Here is a 21569-nt window from a genome sequence, read left to right as displayed (position 1 = left end):
AAGACAGAACCAGATTTCTCTTAACTTTCTTCCATTGGTACAAAGCCTAGAAAAACACTTTAATAGACTTTTGGTTGATTATGAGTCAACAAGGAAAAGGTCAAAAACAATGATGAACTATTTTGAGGATTTGGGGTCATTAAACTGGAACAGAGAAGAGACTCAGTTCCCAGAATATTTTTCTTCAAAATCCAGCACCGTTTAAAAGAAATATTCTGTATTCCTACTTCAGTTCAACTTCGTGCCATTTGGGGACCATCTCTAGTCGTCCTGATGTGTATCTGGCCACTGGACCCAGATGGCTCTGGAGGAGAAAGTGAGGCTGGTGACTTTGCACAGACCCGAAGCCCCCCATTAGAACATTAGCTCCATGAGGGCAGGAACCAGAGTTTTTGCCTTTCTTTGTATCCCTAATGCTTAGCACACTGCCTGCTATGTAGTAAATGTTTCATAATGCGTCCACTGACAACTTGCATGGTAGTACTGCATGGCGATACCCAGGAAAAAGGCATGGTGAGTATTGATCCAGGCAAGATAAGATGAGCTCTGACTAATGAGAAACTCAGGATCCAGGGAGGGAGGCTGAGTTCTGCCAGAAGTGGCGTTTGCTGCTTGGGCAGTTGGCATTGAGATTTCCTGATGTCTTTCCCTTTAAAAAAAAAAGGTAAGCAAAATCATGGACCAGCATTTGTGAATCACAGCACATTCCACTTCTGGAGTTCACCATTTCCTTTTCTTTCTTTTTAAACTGTCTTTAACTCTTTAATCATTATATTTCTTAAAACATTTAAGTGATATCTTGTTTTTAAACTTCTCTTTTATTTCCAAGTGTATCCCTCTTTATTCCCCTACTTGAGCACTGTGACTTGTAACAAAAGTTTACTGTTTCTTAGTCAGCTGGTGATGGTCACCTGGAGCCCGTGTCAGCCCCTGTGGGAGTCGATGGAATTCTGTTGTCTTTCCCTGCTGCCTTCATTTACATCATGGTTGCCATTATATGGATTGTTCACTTGGGTCTGATTTCTATTTGTAAAAATCTTCCCTTTGTCTGAATTCCTCATCTGCACTATTTGATATTATCATTCAGTCGTTTTCAGTCATGTCCAACTCTTCATGACTCCTTTTGGGATTGTCTTGGAAAAGATATTAGAGTAGTCTGCCATTTCCTTCTCTGGCTTGTTTTTTTCTTACAGCACAATGATATTTCATTATATTCCTAGACCATGAATTTGTTCAGTGATCACCTCTTTAGTACTGTGTTCACTTTGGGACAGCACATTTTAAGAAGGATACAGCTACACTAGAAAGCATCCAGTGGAGGTCAACTAGGGTGATGGGGAAGTTGCTGATATATATGATAGCTGTGTTCAAATATTTGAAGGACTGTGCTGTTGAGACAGATGAGAGATGTTATGTTTGGTCTCTGAGAGCAGAACTGGGAGCAGTAGTTAGAGGTGCAAACAGGTTAAAAACAGGCATCTATTAAGCACCTACTATATGCCAGGCACTGTGCTAAGCCCTGGGGATACAAAGAAGGCAAAAATACATGGTGGTGAGCTCACAATCTAATGCATGATCTAACATGCAAACAACTACATACAAACAAGGAGAAACTGGCAGGGGGAGATATTTTTTCAGTTACACATTAGAGAGGATGGCCACTAATGTCCTTTCCTGCTTAGAGATTCTTGGGTTCTGAACTTACTGGATTTGTTTTCAGTTTCTTACTCTTACAAACAGTCCTACTGTGAATATTTCAGTGTAAATGTTTCTGTTCATGCCCACTTTTTTCATGTGTCCTCTTTTCTTTGCTCCTTAACACAGGTGCTGTGGCACCTACACAAACCAGATATGGAAGAAACCCTGGTATGGTGAGTCTTCATTAAATGGTAGCCCACTTCCAGCTTTATGTTCTCCATCAACGTTGTATCAATCCCTGCCCACAGACATTTCCCTTTAGGGCTAATGAAAAGGCAACCAACTTCCTCTAAGATTCCATTATATTATCACTAGCATCATGTAAAATTGTATCGATGTCTTTCATTTTTTCTATTCCCCTTTTCTCAAATATTGCCCTCTTGAGAGGTATCCCTTATAACAAAAAATAAAACAGAAAGAAAAAAAATGAGTTCAGCAAAATTGATCAGTGTTCTACACGCATGGTCTGCCACCTTTACAGAGGAAGGATTGAGGTGCATTTTCTCCTTTTCTCTTGGGGGCTATACTGGGTCATTATGGTTTTTAAATTCAGTTTTTAAATTTAATTTATTTAAATTAAAATTTTGTACTAGCTCTTGTTTTTCTCGTTGAGACTGTTACAATCCTTTTATGATTTGTTTTTCTGCTTCTGCTTGCTTTTTTCTACATCAGTCTTCTTTTAGCAGCCCTGATTAGCGTCATCTCAGCTGGAGAGTTAGAATGACCCATCTCTAGGGTGTTTTCCAGACAGACTCAGGTTTACCTTTTGCCTCTTCCAGGTTGGACAGGTATATGCTCTGAACTCAGACCCATGCGGCTACTGCCTCATCATCAATAATGTGGACTTCCATGCTTCCTCAGGCCTTTCTGTTCGAGCAGGCTCCAACATTGACTGCGAAAAGATGCAGAAACGCTTCCAAGCGCTGCATTTTGCTGTGGAGGTTGAGTGGAATTTGAGCGCCAAGGTAATGTCCTTGGTAGGCCAGCTCTCCTGGGAGAGGCAGGGCCTGGCCGGGGTGGCTAACCCAGGTACCTTCTCATTGATCTTTTTTCTCTCCAGCCAGGGGCAGACACACAAAATCCAAGCAAAGGTGAAGGTCTAGAATGAGACAGGGGAAAATTTACTTTCTAGGATGTGGACCTTGGTACAATGAGAAGAAAGACCATGTGTTTTATTGGTTTTTGTGTCTCCTCCATAGCAGGAACTAAGGGCAGGTCAGCTTGGGAGGCGGCAGCTGCAGCCTGGAATAGTGGATAGAGTCTGGGACTTAGAGTCAGGGACATCTGGGTTAAAACACCTCTAATCCTTAGTAACTATGTGACCTCCCCATCTCTGCCCCCAGAGACCCTGTCTTCCTGAATTGATGGTTGGGTCAGAGGCTACCTTTCCCACAAATTCTTTCTTTAGGAACCTCTACTTCATCTACTTCCAAAGATCATCAGGGAAAAGGAAGAACCTACATATGCTAAAACGTTTATATTGATTCTCTTTGTGGTGGCCAAGAACTGGAAAGTGCAGGGATGCCCATCACTTGGGGAATGGCTGAACACGCTGTGGTATAGGATTGTGATGGAATACTACTCTGCTATAAGAAATGATGAACTCAGTGATCTTAGAAAAGCATGGAAAGACTTACATGAAAAAACGAATAGTGAAATGGGCAGAACCAAGAGAGCACTGTATAAAGTAACAGCGCTGTTTTAAGAACACCTTTGAGTGAATAAATCTATTTATAAATACCCATACTAACTCTAAAGGACATGTTAAAAAAAAAGACGCTATTCACATATACGTATTTACATCTAATAGTAGTTATCTCTAGGATGGGGAAGGAGGAGGGAAGAAAAAAGAAACTTACATGACAATTTTGTTGTGTATTTGGAAGGAATAGTAAGTTCTGCATAGTAGATTTGCAGTTTCATGTGTAATTTTTGCTTATTCAACTATGTTATGGGAATGCTTTTTTATTCAGTAAATTAAAAATTAAAAAATTATAAAAAAATAAAGGAAGAGAGATGGAATAGATAGATTACTGAACCTAAAGTCAGGAAGACCTGGATTCGAATCTTATCTCTGACACTTATCTGTGTGACCATGAGCAAGTCAGTTAAGCTTTGTAAGCCTCAGTTTTTTCATCTGTAAAATGGGAATAAGCATGCCTCCCTTTTAGGGTTGTTGTGCTATTCAGATGAGATCATGTATATCAAGTGCTTAATTATCAAAGTAATTAATTGAATTATCATTAAATAAATTAAAATAATTAAATTATTTTATTAAAATAAATAATTAATTTATTAAAAGGACTATATAAAGGTCAGAAAGAGTGGTCACTTGGTGGCCAGCCTTTTAAGGATAAGTCTGTCCACACTCAGGTGGGTTGATCCTCAGATAAGAGACATATAATTGTTGGGTCCAAGCTTGAAGCTTTTCCAGTTTGGCAGAACCTAGTGGAGGTCGCTAGATACTGGAGTAGCTGTTTAAGAAGCTGAGGTCACTGTCACAACCAAGAGGGGGCAAGATTTGAAATCAGGTCTTACTGACTCCAAGTTCAGTTGAACCAAGCTGCCCTTGTGTATAGTAAATACTTAATAAAATAGTGAATTTGAACAAAATAAAGGTCACCTGCCTGGTCAAAAATCTACTCGAAAATATCCCTGGGCTGCTAGCTGGTACAGTGGATAGAGCACTGGACTTGGAATCAGGAAGACTTATCTTCCTGAGTTCAAATCCAGCCTCAAACACTTACTGGCTGTGTGACTCTGGGCAAATCACTTAACCCAGTTTGCCTCAGTTTCCTCATCTGTAAGAATGATCTGAAGAAGGAAATGGCATCCAGAATGTTTGCCAAGAAAATCTCAGGTGGGGTCACAAAGAGTCAGACATGACTGAAAAGAATTGAACTAGTATCTCTGACAGGTAGTCATCTGTCCTCTGCTTGAATACCTCCACTGGTGGGGAGCTCACTATATCCTTGGGTAGCCATTCTACTTTTTGGTGGTTCTCATTGTTAGAAGGTTTTCTTTATATTTGTTAGTTAGCCCTAAAGTATAGGGTCCATACTACCTCCTTTGGGAGAAGTGAAGTTAAGATAAGAAATGGCCTTGCCTTCAAGGAGTTTATAGTCTAGAAGGGGGTTAAGACATTAACACAGATGTTTATTATAGACACAGATGGACCATTTTCTGATGTTATTCAGTCATGTCCAACTCTTCCTGACCCCCTTTGGGTTTTTCTTGACAAAGATACTTGCCATTTCCTTCTTCAGCTCTTTATAGATGAGGAAATTGAGGCAAACAGGGTTAAGTGCCTTGCCCAGGGTCACACAGCTAGTAAGTGTCTAAGGCTGGATTTGAACTCCAGGCTTGGTGCTCTATTCTGTTCGCCATCTTGCTGTCTTGAGGTCTGGGTAGGAAGGTCATTCTACTGCAGGGGAAATCAAGGAAGGCTTTAATAAATGTTTGCTGAACTAAGTTAGATACATCCCCACAACCTGTTTCCAGACATCATACCTGGCTAGTGTTTGAAAATGATGATGATAAGAATCAGTCACTCAATCAACAAACTGAGACTCAGCCATTGTGCTGGATTTACAGACAGAGATGTTAAAGAGTCCCCTGTCTTCTAGAAGCTTACATTCTAATGAGGAAGACAACATATAGTTGAATAGATATATAAAATATGTACACACCCGAAACGAGGTAACCAACCTTGAAGGGAGGGTACTAGTAGCTGGTGGGTGGTGGTGGTAGTTGGGTAGGGAAGCCCCATGACAAAGGGAGTACTTGAGCCAAGTCTTAAAGGAAATAAGTATTGCAAAAATGGGACCGTGTGATGGAAAGGCATTCCAGGTGTGAGGAACAGCTTGTGAAAAGGCCTGGAGATGGGAGATGGTAGTGTGTGTGGAAGAGCAAATAGGTCCTGAGAGATTAAAGAAAAGTAATATCTTATTAGACTGGAAAGGTAGGAAGGGCGGCAGCAGTTTGGAAAGAGAGTGAAATATCAACCAGAAGAGTTTGTAGAGGACTCTAGAAGTTCCTTAGGTGACATGTTGGAGGCTTCCATCAGATCTACGTAGGTCCTAGCGTGGGCTGGCACAGGACAAATGATTTTCAGTTAGACTTTCTCTCTCTCCAAACTCCTGTCCTTGTCCCTGGTCATGCTCTGGGTTGTTCTGGCTTCTTTCTCCTGACCGCCAAGCTTGGGAGTTGGGAGGATGTCTAAGGGAGCCCATGTGCTCAGCTTTCTATCTTACAAGGGTCTTCTTGCCCACAGGCAATGGGAGCAGCCTTGCAGCAGCTGGCCGAGAGGGACCACAGCGCCCTGGACTGCTGCGTGGTGGTCATTCTGTCTCATGGCTGTCAGGTACAAACACTCGTTGGAGTTGACTGATTTGGGCTTCTGGCTTGTCTGCTTGAAGTCTTATGAAGTTCTCACCCTGGGCCCAGCACTGTGTGAGGCATCGGTGATAAAGAGAAGGAAGTGAGATAGTCCCTATCCTCACAGAGCTTACAGTTTCCTGGGGAGAAACAAATGTTCACAGATAAGGAAGTGTACAGGGCATATACAGAATGAAAGAGTAATTCATAGAGGCAGAGAGCTTCAAAGACTAGGGGAATGAGAGAAGTCCTTGAGGAGGACATGGCCCATGAGCTGTGCTAGGAAGGAAGAGAAGGATTCTGCAGGCAGATGTGCCTGAGGAGGGAGGGAGGAAGGGAAAGCATGGATTCCATCCCTTCTGGCCTTTGTGAGTTGTCTTGATCCTGGAGTCAGGAAGACCTCAGAACTTGCCTCAGATACTTATCAGCTGTGTGACCCTGGGCAAGTCCGCTAACCTCTCTGTGCCTTCTGTCCCTCCTCTGGAAGATGATGGGTCTGGGCTTGATGACCTCCTAATTTCCCTTCCAGTTCTAAAGATAAAATCTTATGATCCTCTGGTGATGAGCAAACCTCTTGAAAATAATAGTAATCCTAAGATTTAGGGCTGGAAAGGACCTCCAGAAGTCATCTGGTCCAATCCCTTGATTTTTTAAATAGGGAAGTCTTAAGGCAGTTTTAAGCTTTAACAGTTTATTTATTGATTATTTATTGATAATAAATATTTATGATTGAGATGTTAAATGATATATCCAGAGTCACATAGCTAATAAATAGCTAAAGTTGGATTTGAGCTCAGAAATCCTGAATCCAAATCCAAAAGTCTTTCTATATTATCATCCTAAGACTATATTTCTGGGTACCTCAGAGTAACAAAGATTATCCCCATTTTACAGATAAGTTTACTGAGGCAGACAGAGCTTTCCTCAAGAACATCCTATAAGGTCATCTTTATTTGAAGGAGTGATCTCATTTTACAGATGAGGAGACTGATTCTCCTGTGATCACTCAGCTTGAGCATCTCAGTTTTCAGTGCTCATGAGAAGTATTTGCAAAAAAGTCCCTCTGGACATCTTTACAGCTCTTGTACCAACGTTGCTTTTAGAGGATGATGTGAAATCCATAAGAGCCTCCCAATTAAATTAACTCTTTGTGGAATGATGGCAGCTTTGGAGTCAGGAAGCCCTGATTCCAAGCCTTGCCTCTGACCCATGCTGGCCTCATCATTCTGACCCAGTCACTAATCTCTCAGGGCCACAGGCAGTGGGGTGAGAGGAAGTGATGGAGCAGGGGCAAATCTACACTGGGACATGACGTTTCTTTACTGGATTTCCTTCCCTACACTGTGCTGATCCTCCAGGCTTGATCCATTCAGAAATGTACATGCTGTACAGCAGCTTGAGATAACAGAGCCAGCCTCTGAGCCTCCAAGAACTGGGCTCACATCCTGACTCAGCCACTTCCTAGCTGTGTGATCCTGAGCAAGTGATTTTACCTGTCTCGGTCTTCATTTCCTCATCTGTAAAATGGGAATGATACTAATACCTACCTCTCAGCGTTTCTGAGAGGACCAAGTGAGATCCCCTAGGTTAGGGGCTTTGCAAACCTTTCCACACTCTGAAGATGCTGGCTAATGTAGCTGTTGGCTGAGCCATGGAGTCCAACCAAAGCTGAACATGGATCCGTCTATGGCATCCCTTCAAGGGGCAGTCCTAGCCCTTTTCCCAAAGGCCCCCAGTGAGGGAGTGCCCAGGTAGCCCAGCCTATCCTGGCCCAGCTCCATTTGTTAGGAAGTTCTTCCTGACATCCAAGCAGAACTGACCTTTTACCCACTCTGCCCATCCACACTCCCCACTACAATCTCAGAGGATGGCTGAAGTCTTTGGTGGGGTCATTTCCCCTCTGGGGCCCCCCCTTTGTCCCATTTTTAAACAGAGGCTGAGGCTCCTTCCACCTCTACATCTGTGCTCCTGGAGTTTTTCCCCTTGGGAGGGTACTTCACTTCTTACACAGAGGAAACGTGTGGAAGGCAGGGCAAGTGTCTTCCCCATGGTCACAGCACAAGTCCACATCCCTCCCTCTGACAGACAGCCCTGCTCCTGAACTAAAGAGGAGAGAGATTGCACTTCTGGGATTGCCTGGCAGGGCATGAGAGTCCTGGTCCCTTGTGGGTTGAGTACCAAGAACCCTTGTTCTCTGTGAGGCAACCTGGCCTAGCAGGGAGAGAGCCCCATACTTGGAGTCAGGAGCCTTTGGTTCAGATCCTGTCTCAGGATCTAGTGTCCTTGGGCAAGACGTTTAACTTCTCAGAGCCTCTGTTTCCTCCCCTGTAAAGTAGGGATAGTAGTATCTCGTAGCCTTATTGTGAGAAAGGACTTTGGAGACCATAAAGCACCAGAGAAGTGTGAACTGTTATTTTTCTGTTGTATATGTATACATATATATATATATATACACACACACATATATATTGATATTTTTGCTATATGTGTTATTATTTTCTCAGGCCAGTCATATCCAGTTTCCTGGAGCCATCTATGGCACAGACGGAGCCTCCATTTCAGTTGAGAGAATTGTGAACATCTTCAGTGGTTCCCAGTGCCCCACCTTGGGAGGGAAACCCAAACTTTTCTTCATCCAGGCCTGTGGTGGGGGTAAGCCCTTTCCCCTTGTCACTGCTATTGTCTTTTAGGACCAGGAGAAGCATCAGCCCCAGGAAAAGGCATCAGCCTCCCCTCTCAAATCCACCCAGCAGGCCTTTTCCTCACACACAGCGCTCCAAACTCGCATCTCTACCCTCCCACTCCCTTTTCTTTTTATAAATTTCAAGAAAGCATCTTTCATATTATCCTTTTTCATATTATGATAATAATTCATATTATCCTGAAGGCTTCAGAGTAATCTCAAAGCAAAACCCTCTCAGTGATTCTTTACCTATCAGTTCCTAATTAATGCCCTGCTCCTGCCTCTCCAGATGAGCTGAGGAAGGACTCTTCCCTGAAGCCATTAGGGAGGTGATCTAATAAAAAAAAATAATATTAGGTAGCACTTATGTAGTGCTTTCAAATTTGCAACTACAACTTGGTCCTCACAGCAGCCCCATGGGGGAAGTGCTGTCATTCCCTCCCTCCCATTTTTTCCGATTGGAAAACTGATCTTGAGAGAAGCTGGGAAAGTGTCAGAGACTGCCTTTGAACTCTGGTCCTCCTGATTCCACTATATCACATACCTAGTCACCTTTCATCTGGATTGACCCACCTAAGAGTAGTAGTAGCCTCTTTCCCCCATGTCCTGAAGGGATCAGGGCAGTTAATGACTCGCCTAAGAGAAGGACTTCTTTTTGATGATGTAGGTAATGGAGTATCTATCCCATTCATTTGTGACCAGCTGGAGAGAGGAAAACTTGAAAGGAGGAGTGAAAGAGGGAGGGAATGGTTTTAGGGAAAAAACGATTCTGTAAGGGTGGGTCAGAAGTTACTGATTGTTTACACCCTTTGATAAACTCTTACCGGAACTCTGGACCCTTGCTCAGTGGAGACGGTGAAATGTACTTTAAAAAAAGAATTCTACGAAATTGGGATGTCATAATGACTGGAGTTAGAGAGAGGTCCAAGGGCATGAGGGGACGTGTGTCAGTTTGGATATTTTTCTCTCTTAAGTTTAAAAATGCTTATATTTAGAATAGAAGGAAGGAAGCAATCATTTATTAAGTGCCTACTATGTGCAAGGGGCAGCTTGGTAGTGCCATGGTGCAGAGAGCTCTGGGCTTGGAGTCAGGAAGACTCAAATCTGGCCTCAGATGCTTATTAGCTGTATGACGCTGGACAAGTCACTTAACCTTGTTTACCTCAGTTTCCTCATCTGTAAAACGAGCTGAAGAAGGAAATGGAAAACCATTCCAGTGTCTCTGCCAAGAAAACACTAAATAGGGTCATGAAGAGTCAGACATGTGCAAGGCACTGTTCTAAGTGTTTTTAAAATGTCTTCTTTAGCCCTCACAAGAACCTTGGGAGGTAGAGGCTATTTTTATTCCCATTTTACAGTTGAGGAAACTGAGTCAGCCAGTGGTAAAGTGACTTTCCCAGGGTCGCCCAGCTAGTAAGTGTTGGAGGCCAGATTTGAACTCACAACTTCCTTACTCTATGCCCAGAGATCACTTGCCCCTAGGGGCAGCTAGGTGGTGCAGTGGATAGAGGACCAGTGCAGGAGGACCTGAGCTCAAATCTCACCTCAGACACTTGACCCTCACTAGCTGTGTGACCTTGGCCAAGTCACTTAACCCCAATTGCCTCATCCTGGGTCATCTCTAGTCATCCTGATGAATATCTGGTCACTGGATCCAGATGGCTCTGGAGGAGAAGTGAGGCTGGTGACCTGCACAGCCCTCCCTCACTCAAAACAAAGTCAAGTGCAAGTCATGTCCTCATTTCTCTGATGGCATGGTCTTCTTCAGCAACAAAGGACGAACACATGCATACTTGCCCCTAAGCTACCTCTAAATTCTCTAAAAGGGATAAATATTTCTTTTTCCTTCCCAAATTTATTAATTTGTTTTCAGTTTTCAGCATTCACTTCCATAAATTTTAAATTTTCTCCCCCTCCCTCCCCAGGATGTCATGCAGTCTTATATGGGCTCCACACATAGAGAATCAATATTTCTTCTGGCAGGCTTGTGCCTGCAACATAAAGTACACAATATTATATCATTTTTATTTTATCTAAATAACTCACTTTTCTAAAGCGTCATAAACGTTTACAGAGCACCTTCCTAACACCCCTGTTGTGTATTAGGTTGCTATTTTCATTTTACAGATGAGGAAATTGAGAATCAGAAAGTCTTTTTATTTTTTCTGAGAAAAAAAAAGATTTCTGAGAAAAGTTTTTCTTAGGGCCATACAAGTTCCTAAGTGTTGATGCTCAGACTGGAAGTTAGCTCTTGTGACTCTAAGCCTATGTCTCCTTCTGTTGCCAGCTGCTCAGTCCCTACCTTTGGGGCCTTTAGAGGTTAATAGGAGCCCTCACCATATGGACCCCTGTGCTAGGTATGATATAGATCAGGAGCTGGCATCTTTTAAAGAGTAGCAGGCTAAGGTTCTGACCTCTTCCTTAACATTTTAAAATAAGGCAATAAATTTTTAATTGCTCACAGAAAAGTAATCAGGTGAACGCATAGAACAAGGAGTAAAATCTTATACATTTAACATTTAACAAAATATTGTAGAACCAAATGAATGTATAACAAATAACAAATTAAGAGAAATATATTTTTGTTCTGTGTTACTTGCTGCACCTGTTTGGAATCCCACTGCCTTTGGTTTACTTTTCTTCCTTTCTTTTTTTCTCCCCTCCTCTCCAGACACATAACCCTGAAATCGTGGGCAAGTCATTTAACCTCTGCCTCAGTTTCCTCAACTGTAATTGGAGATAATGATAACATTTCCCTCCTGGGGTTATTGTGAGGATCAAATGATATAAGATTTGTAAAGAGCATTGCAAACTTTAAATGTGATTATGAGAAGGATTGAAAGAGGGAAAAATAAATTCAGCAAAAATAACCAAGATATTAAAATAATCTGACATAGGCAGTGTTCCATACCTAGAATCTCCCACCTTTCCAAAGAAGGAGGAAGGGCACCTTTCATATGTCTTCTTTGAAGGTCAAGCTTGTTCATTATCATTTCATAGCCTTCAGTTTTCATTATTTTATTGTTATTTTTTCCCCATGGAAATTGTTTTCCTGGTTCTGCTTACTTGATTTGCATCAGTTCATGCAAGTCTTCCCATGCATCTCTGTATATATTCCTTGTTTCATACAAGGCAGTAGTATTTCACTGCATTCATGCAGTACAATTTCTTTAGCCATCCCCTAGTTCATGTTGACAGCTATTTTGTTTTTGTTAGAATCTCTAGATTCCATTATATTTTTTTCTGTGAACATGCAAATTTTGTTTACTTAAATGAAATGAAATTTTTTTTCATTCAATGAAAGGCCCCCTTCTTTCCCACTATTGAGAAAGAAAATAAAACAAAATCCCCATTATAAAAATGTATATTCAAGGAAAAAATAAATTCTCATATTGGCTATGTTCAAAAAATAAATGTCTCAGCATGCAGTATGGGTCCATCAGGTCCTTTTTGGGAGGTGGGTAGCATATTTTGTCATAGAGTCATGGAATCCTCTGGAATTTGTACTGAACAGAGTTTCCAAGTTTTTCAGAGTTGCTTATCTTTGCAACATTGTTGTGTTGTATAAATTGTTTGCCTGGTTCTTCTCACGTCACTTCGTACCCATTCATACAAATCTTCCCTGGTTTCTCCCCTTCATCGCTTTTTTTTTTTTTTTTGTGAGGCAGTTGGGGTTAAATAACTTGCCCAGGGTCACACAGCTAGTAAGTGTCAAGTGTCTGAGACCAGATTTGAATGCAGGTCCTCTTGATTCCAGGGCCAGTGCTCTATCCACTGTGCCACCTAACTGCCCGCCCCCCCCGGTCCCTTTTTCACTTCTTATAGCACAATAGTATTCCTTCATATGTCATAACTAGTTCAGTCATTCCTCAGGCGATAGGCATCCTCACAATTTCCAATTCTTTGCTACTTTGATACTCCTTTTAAGAGGAGCATTGAGACTGTGGGTGTGCTGGAGTCACTCGAATTGCTCCCAAGAACTGATCGCTAAATTTTTAGTATAACTTGGATTTATCTATCTGTACCTAACATCTTGCTATCTGTCTATCTATACCTTGGATGTTGGCAAATGTTACATTTCTGGGCTTGAGTGATTGTCTTGTTGATGGCCAACAGTGTTGGAGAAAATTAAGATTAAACTTCAAAGTACATCCTGGGCACATATTTTCCCTCAGAGAGGCGGTGTTTACCAGCACGCCATTGATTCTTTTATTTCTTCTTGCTTTCTACAGATCAGAGAGACCATGGATTTCAGGTGTCATCAGCTCCCGAGGATAAGTCCCCCAGCAGTGACCCTGAGACAGATGCTACCCCTTTTCAAAATAACTTTGATCAAACAGATGCTGTGGCCAGCTTACCAACACCTAGTGACATCTTGGTGTCCTATTCTACATTTCCTGGTGAGAGAACATTAGAAGAAATCTCAGCCATCCCTTATTTCTTTTGAACTTGACTTGAAGGAAGAATTTAGGATATCAGAGTTGGAAGAGACCTTAGAGGTGTTGAGACCGTTCTTTACTACAGTCAGATAATCAGTCAGTAAGCATTTATTTCAGTCAGTTGTTTTTCAGTCTTGCTCTTTGCCATCCCATTTGAGGTTTTCTTTTCAGAGATACTGGAGTGGTTTGACATTTCCTTCTCCAGCTCATTTTACAGATGAGGAAACTCAGGCCAGCAGAAGTAAGTGACTTGCCCAGGGTCAAACAGCTAGTAAGTGTCTCAGGCCCAGATTTGAACTCATGATTCCAGGCTCAATGTTCCATGCACTATGGCACCACCTTGCTGCCTTTATTTGCTTGGCACTGCTTTAAGTGCTAAGGATGCAAGTATGAAAAAAAAAGACCCTCCCTGCCCATAGAATCTAATGTGGAAACACAAAAAGAAGATGAATAAGCAGGGGGTGGATGTGGGAGAAGGTAGCAAGCTCAGGGGATTATGGAGAAATCTCAAGGAGTGAAGCTAAGTGGGAGATGAAGAGATAGCTGTGCTGGGTGTCCTCCTTAAGTGGAGGCTTGGGGAGGAGCCCCTGGCTCAGCCCTACAATTACAGGGACAGTGGGTAGTGAGGCTACTGACCAGGTATTAGTGCCAAGGCTGATGGATCTGACAGGATAATGAGGTTCTTGATGATAGGAGTTCTCATGGGCCTCATGGAGAATCCCAAAGGAGTGTAGCTAGGTGAGAGATGAAGAATAAAAACCTCAGATTTCTATAACACTTTAAAGTCTGCGGCACGCTTTCATCTCACTTGTGCTTGGAGGTAAGGATTACAGTTATAAAGGATAAAGGAAATGAGGCTCTGAGTGGTGGCCACTCAGCTAGGATGAAAGCTGAGGTCTCCAAAAGGCGAATCCCTCCCTCTGCACTGTCACATAACCTGAAGGTTGGATCTTTTGCACAGCAGCATGCTACCAAAGTGATCATCTGGTTTCCACGTGAACAATGAGGAACTCACTACCAGTCACTACCACTATTCACTTTGTTTTTTAACAACTCTAAGAGTTAGAGCTTTCTCAAAAGTCCCTCCTTAAATTGTGTCCAAATGTCCCTCTATGTAACTTCCACCTGTTGGTCCTAGGGTCTTCCTTCTGAGGCCAACCCAGAAATCTAACCACCTTGGCTGCAGACTGGTCTGGGAATGAACATCTGTGACAATGAGGAAAGTCTAGGGCTGCTTCTCCCAGCTCTTGAGCAACAGGGTGGGAAAATGACCCTCAGTGAGATTTTCTGAGTTGAGTCAGAACTTTGGACACCTCAGGACAGATGGAGTTGTACCAAGCTTGGGCATCTAGAATTCTGTTCTAGGGTATCAGATTTAGAAGGTACTCATAGACCTTGTATTTGTCCATCAGGAAATAAACAATGGTACTTAGCTCTGACTTAGCAAGAATAATTAGCTAAAGTAGGAAACTACCAGATATTGAGTTCCAATAAGGTCCCTACCCCACTACCCTCCATCTGTCTGACCCCAGTGGAAGGCATGTTTTATATTGCGTTCCTGGGGCTCAGAAGTTCCCAGGTACAGTCCTGATAATGCAGCCTGTCAATCTTTCTCCTAAGGTTTTGTCTCCTGGAGGGATACAAAGAGTGGTTCGTGGTACATAGAGACCTTGGATAGAGTCTTGGAGGAGTGGGCAGCTAATGAAGACTTACTGAGTATTCTTCTCATGGTAACGTCTGATTTTTTTGTCTGGGTTTCATGGGTGGGGGCTTGAGGGAGAGGAAAATGGTGGGATGATGGCCTAAAGCAGAGGTGTCAGACTCAAAAGAAATAGATCCCTGAGGGTTAGAAAACTGCAAATTAAGGCTGATCTGGTGTGACACTTTAGGATTAGACTGATATTTTTCCAAGGACTCTATGGAGCTGTGCTTGGCAACTTTTAAAAGCCTCCTCTTCCCCTCTGCCCTTTTTTTTTTTTGTTTTTGTTTTTTGTTTTGGGGGTTATTTTTTGGAGGCAATTAGGATTAAGTGACTTGCCCAGGATCACACAGCTAGTGCATGTCTGAGGCAGGATTTGAATTCTGGTTCTCCTAACTCTATCTACCGCACCACCTAGCTGCCCCTGAAAGCCCCATTTGGAAGGAACATTGCTACCTATCCCACGCAGAAAGGTGGGAGGAGATCCAGGGATCTGCTCACTAATCTGGACAGCTCAGTCCTAGGATGGAAGTTTCAAAGCTCAGTCGATTAAGTCCCTCAGAGCATGGTCTCTGGAGGTTTCTGCGGCTCAGCAGAGAGCAAGAAAATGGCCACCAAGTATGGGGTATGAAGCGTAACTTGGAGTCAGGTAGATAGAGTGGCCCACGTGAGTTTCTGTTCATTTAATCACTCACCAATTAGAGTAGCTTCAGCTCTGCTCTTGGGTAGGAGTTCTAAAGCTGAGTGTCTTTCCACATTCTCTCCAGCACTGATTATTTTTGTTTTTTGTCATCTTTGTCAAATTATTGTGTGGGAGGTGAAGTCTCTAATTTGCCCTTCTCTTTTTATTACTGATTACTTTCATATGGATGCTGAGAGTTTGTAATTCTTTTGAAAATCATTTATTCGTATCCTTTGACCACTTACTGATTGGGAAAGAGTTCTTGGTCTTAAATATTTGTTAATTTTCGATATATCATGGATATTAGAACTTGATATCATGGGCTTCACTGCTCTCTGAACTTGATAAAGGATAGTGGAACAAACTTACTCACATAGAAATACATCAAATTCAAAAGGAAAATAAGCAAGGATGGGGGTGGAAGAATGGAAGTATTAAAAAAAAAGGAGGGTAGAAATTAGTTGAAAGCCAAGCAAACTTTCTGATTCTTTAAATATTATATCCTGTGCTTTCCTCTCCTATATAGTCAAAGCTGATTTATTAGTCCTTGAACCTCTTTATGCATGCTTTTTCATGATTTTCTTGTATCCCTCTCATTTCTCTTCCCAATTTTTCCTCCACCTCTCTTACTTGATTTTTAAAAATCCTTTTTGAGCTCTTCCATGGCCATGACTTCCAAAGCCTTCATTGAGGCTTTGGATGTAGGAGTTTGACTTTGTTGTCTTCTTCTGATCTTTGTCATCATAGTAACTTTCTCCAGTCATCTGTCATTTGCTCATTTTTCCTGTCTATTTTTTGACTTTTAACTCTTTGTTAAAGTAGGGTTTTGCTTCCAGGGTAGAGGGTGCATTGTCCCAAGCTTTAGGGATTTTGTGCAGTTGTTTTCAGAGATACTTCTCAGGGCCTCTAAGTTTTCAGTTCTTTCAAGGTGGTATGATATAAGGAGAGGTGTTTACCACTCTCCTGGCCTGTGCTGTGGTCTGTGAGGGACCACAAGCACTCTTTTGACCTGGAACTGTGATAAGGGTCCCAAGATAGTGGAACTACTATCCAGGGCTGCAACCTAGATTAGGTATGGGCAAAGCAACAGAGTCTTGCTTCAGCAAAGAGACCCCTGTAATCTCCTTCTGACCAGCTGTTCGACCCCTTTACTGTTTGTGGGCTGAGAGCTCTAGAAGCAGTTGTTGCTGCTGCTAATTTCAGTCACTCCCAAGGCCTGTACTTGGTTTGTTGGGGCCCAGTCTGTGCTGGTGCAGTCTACACTGGATAGCACTCCACTCTCACCTTGGTGCAACAGACCTTTTCTCCTGAACTTCCAAGTTGTCACTCTGTCCTTTTATGGATTTTTCTATTCCAGAATTTGTTTTAGGACATTATTTAAATATCTTTGGAGGGGTTTTGGGGAGAGCTCAGCCAAGTCCCTACCTTTTCTCTGCCATCTTGACGCTGCCCTCCATGCTTTTTCTTTGACACAGAGTATCTTGATTTGGCTGGGACATTCCTAGGTTATACTTTCTACTGCCTGTGATACCGAGCTTGTCAGATCTATTTGGGCCATTTTCTCCATCCCTGTCCCTTTTTAGTTTAAAACTCTCTTAATTAGGTTCGCAAAACTCCAAGTCACTTTGTTGTTATAAACCTTTTTCATGGCTGTGCCATTCCTAGCCAAGAGATTATTTATTATTTCCTATGCTTTAAGCCATAGTCCAGGAATCCAGATCCCATTCTTAGACATCACTATCTTAGCCTACTCTTCCATCAGCAGTACTGATGAAAACACCTGAAAGTGTTTGGCATTTTTGTTCACAGCTTCATAATCCTTAGCAATTCTTTCTTGGTTTCTTTTGTGGGTATTTTTATTCCTATGTGAATCATCAGAACCAGATTTTTAGGGGTTCATGCATTGTTTACATTCTTGCTGCATAATGAAGTCAGAAGACATAAATTTGCAGCTAAATGGAAGGAAAGGTGTATAAGTTCTCCTTCTTGGTGGATGAATGCTGGACTTTTCACGGCTGGTTTTCAAAGTTTTTTTAAAAAACCACAAAACCAGGGCTGGTGTTTTGCTGGTATGCAAAGGACGTAAGAAACATCATTTTACTGGATGCACAATATCTGTGACAGAGGTTGATGGGTTAGAGAAATTCTGTATAAAGCTTGACAAGGTCCTCCGAACCAAGTTAATTTATAGTTGATTATATATGTTGGTATAGTCAGTGGGAACCCAGGGTCACCATTATGCCGTGGTGGATGTACTCTGCACATAGTAGGTGCTAAGTAAAATGGAGTAAGGAATGGAATGTGCATTTAAATGCCTACGATGTGTCAGTCCTTTACAAATATTATTCCATTTGGTTTTCACAACTGTGGAAAGTAGGTGCTATTATGATCACCATTTTACAGATGAGGAAACTGAGGCAAACAGGTTAAATGACTTGCTGAAGGTCACACAGCTAGCTAGTGTCTGAGTCCAGATTTGAACTCAGATCTTTCTGACTTCAGTCCCAGTATCCACTGGATCATCTAGCTGCCTGAGATTCTGTGGGTCTATAAATTTCAAACATGAATGGGGGAGGGTTAAACTACATAATATGAGGTCCCTTCTAATTTTTAACATTTATGATTGTACAGATTTGGTAGAACCACTGCATGTTCAAAACCTGACTTCCTAAACGTGTTTCACTAGACTCGTAGCAGAGCAAAGACAGGCAACCTTAAAAGAACCAAACGTCTTTACAGTTATCCATTTCTGTCCTGACTCTAGGCCCAGCATCCTCTCCATCATGCCATATAGCTGTTTCTAAAATGGTTGTTGAAATACACATACAACTGCACATATACCTGTATGGATATAAATCCAGAGAGGAGAAACTGGGCTTGTGATCTCACTGATAATAAAGAACTCCTGAGTGAGGGAAGTCTTTCTTCCAACACAGATTGGCACCTTTTCTGCAACTTAGAGTCTTCGAGAGTTTCTAGTACAACAAGATGTCAGGTCCAGGCTCACATAGTCAGGATGGGTCAGAGGGAGGATCTAAACTTGGAGGCCAGCTTTCTATCTACTACAACATACTGCCTTTTTATCTGTCTGTCTATCTCTCTGTTTGTTATCTGCCTATCCATCTGTCTGTCCATTCATCCATCCATCCATCTATCTATCCTTCTACATCCATCTATCTGTACATCTATTTATCTATCCATCTGTTTATCTATATCATCCATCCATCCATCTATCCATTCATATCATTCATCCATCCATATCATCCATTCATTCATCCATATCCATCCATCTATCTGTCTTTCTATCTACCTGCCTATCAATACCTATACATGGTTATGTCTATACACATATACACAATATGTATATACACACACATACACGTGTGTACATGTATATACGGTTATTTTTCAGTCATGTCTGACTCTTCCTGACTTCATTTGGGATTTTATTAGCAAAAACACTAGACTGGTTTGCCATTTCCTTCTCTATCTCATTTTACAGATGAGGAAACTGAGGCAAGTGGGTTAAGTGACTTGCCCAGGGTCACACAGCTAGCAAGAGTCTGAAACCAGATTTAAACTAGGTCCTCTGGACTCCAGGCTGTTGCTCTATCCACTCATATCCATGTGTACATGTGTGTATATTTGTATGTATTGAATTTGAATTGGACCCACAGTAATATTATTGGTATAGGTATATCATTCCTCTTGATGAGGAAATTCCCTCTGTCAATGCAGTTTGGCATTTTCTTTGCCACTGATCGTGGCTTGGGGGCCACTGAGAAGTTAGTGACTTGCCCAAGGTCACATAGCCAGTATGGGTCAGGGGTTAGAAGCAGGACTTGAGCTGCAGTTGCTGATTGGACTTCTGGACTGGACAGAAGCCGCCATCCTGGTGAGTGCCTGTGTCTCCTCATTGTCAAGCCAGTTCACAGTCCTCTTTGTGCTTTCCTTTCCACAGGTGTCTAATGCAGTGTCTGCTAAAGGGACGTACAAACAGATTCCTGGTTGTTTTAATTTCCTCCGGAAAAGGTTTTTCTTTAAAACCAAGTGAGAATGGATACTGCTCTTCTTTCCTCCTACTTGAAACTTTCCTTTCTCTCTGTCTGGAAGCAGCCGCAGGCAAGGACTCTGGACTTTCTTGCCTAGGAATGGGGAGGAGGTAGCCTGAACAACTTCCTGGTTTACTACACATGTCTCTGATCCTGGAGCCATTGCAGATGACAGCTTCCTGGCCTTTGGCTCACCAGCTGCAGCAGGTCCAGTAATGAGCAGAACTGGAGACTAAAAGGAGTGGAGGAAAGGAAGAGCTATGGACATTCATGCCCATCTTAGTGTGGCTGTCTAGCTGGGTGACTTGGTTTCTTTGGAATTGTGGGCAGCAGACACCCAAGGACGTCTTAACTCCTCAGTAAGCAAGATGGGTGCCACCAGGTCCTAGAAAATGGAAATCTCTGAGCTTGAAAAAGGTTTTAGAAATTGTTTATTTTTTCCTACAGTTTGTGGTTTTCATAAAAAAGAATTCTTTTATAAATCCTGATTTTTTGTCTATTTATTCCCCACTTGGACCGAATAGTATTTGCCTTCCCCTCAGGTTTGTATGGCCAGTGCTAATTTTCACAAATGCTTTTCCTCATATCTCTAGAACAGCTCTGTTTCCAGGCAGGGGGTTCTCATCCCCATTTAACAGATGAGATAATTAAGCCCCAGAGAAATGAAGTGACTTGAACTTTTTATGGTTGGCAAGATGCTTTCATGTAAATTGATATTTGTTTCTTACCACACGACTGTGAAAGGGGAATGGAAGAGATTACCCTTTCCATTTGACAAAGTGAGGAACCCAGAATGGAAAAGAGATGGCGCAAAGACTCAGCATTCTGTCTTTGGAATCAAGTATTTTGTACATTCTGTACCTGGCTTGAAGCCAGCTTGAACCCTTTGGCTAGTGTTGTGTCAGGAGGCATGGGTGAAGTTGAGGACCTCCTGGCTGGGGGTTGTGGTGAGATGGGTCGTGGTCTTGGATTCTGTTCCCAGGTTGGCTCTGTGAAAGGAGTCTATATAGATTCCCAACCTTGGACTACAGAAGGAGAGTCAGAATTAGAATACACTGGCCGCCCCTCCCCTCCCCTCCCCACCTTGGCCCTCAGTTTAGAGCTGTGCCAGGGGAGTAACATCGACCTGAACTGGGAGATAAAACAGCATCCCACTTTACTAATGTGGCAGAGGAGGGCACATAGTCATAACTACCTCATCCCTGTAGTAGGGAGCAAAGCCTGGCCGGGCACAAATTCCCAATACAGGAACTGAAACTGAAGATATAAGTGATAAAGACGTGTGATACTATGGAAAGACCATAGGCTTTGGAGTCCAAGGACTTGAGTTCAAATCTTGCATCAGATGCTTAATACCTGCACAACCTTAGACAGGTCACTTCTTGTGCTTCAGTTTTCTAATCTATAAAATGTAGAACTAGTGACCTCTGAGGTCTATTTCAGCCATAGTTCTATAAGTCTATGGTGTATGATTTTTAAGAAATATCATAGTTTAAAAAAATCCCAAGGTAAAATCCTGGAAGAATATAATTCAGCAATAATTACAAATAGGACACCAGAAAAAAAGAGTGTGTTGGCCAAAAGAACTCCAAGAATAGAATGAATAAATAAAAAGTTGAAATAAGCAATGAAGAATTAAATTAGAGGGGAATAAATAGTTTAGAAGATGAAAAGCCTTATCATAGTAGTGAACATAATTAAAAATAGAATAGAGGAAAAGAACTTGAAAGTTTAGTGATATAAGAAAAATGAAAATACACACAAAGGACTGAAAAATTGATAAACATGATGTATCTATTATCAAAAACAGTTGATCTGTGAAACAAAATGAAGGCAGCTAATTTAAGTGTCATCGAACTTCTTGAAAACCATTACCAACAAAAACCCTAGATGCCATATTTCGATAAACAACAAAAGAAAACTATCCTGAATGATTAGA

The 21569-nt window shown here is 41.9% G+C and overlaps 1 protein-coding gene across 1 annotated transcript in view; it reads left to right on the top strand.

Annotated features, from left to right (window-relative positions):
* Positions 1 to 20112, top strand: part of CASP9 (caspase 9) — a 33129-nt gene extending 13017 nt beyond the window's left edge. The window contains exons 4-10 of the mRNA XM_072608960.1: positions 1825 to 1871; positions 2478 to 2663; positions 5972 to 6061; positions 8580 to 8727; positions 12991 to 13158; positions 14818 to 14927; positions 19540 to 20112. Coding sequence (XP_072465061.1) covers positions 1825 to 1871; positions 2478 to 2663; positions 5972 to 6061; positions 8580 to 8727; positions 12991 to 13158; positions 14818 to 14927; positions 19540 to 19632 — 842 coding nt within the window. The 3' untranslated portion in view covers positions 19633 to 20112. The remainder of the gene's footprint in view (positions 1 to 1824; positions 1872 to 2477; positions 2664 to 5971; positions 6062 to 8579; positions 8728 to 12990; positions 13159 to 14817; positions 14928 to 19539) is intronic.
* Positions 20113 to 21569: the final 1457 nt, after the last annotated feature.

Source organism: Notamacropus eugenii, chromosome 5 (genome assembly GCF_028372415.1).
Source record: "Notamacropus eugenii isolate mMacEug1 chromosome 5, mMacEug1.pri_v2, whole genome shotgun sequence".
Taxonomy (NCBI): domain Eukaryota; kingdom Metazoa; phylum Chordata; class Mammalia; order Diprotodontia; family Macropodidae; genus Notamacropus; species Notamacropus eugenii.
Note: the sequence above shows the minus strand (reverse complement) of the source record. Positions and strands in the feature narration are given on the sequence as shown.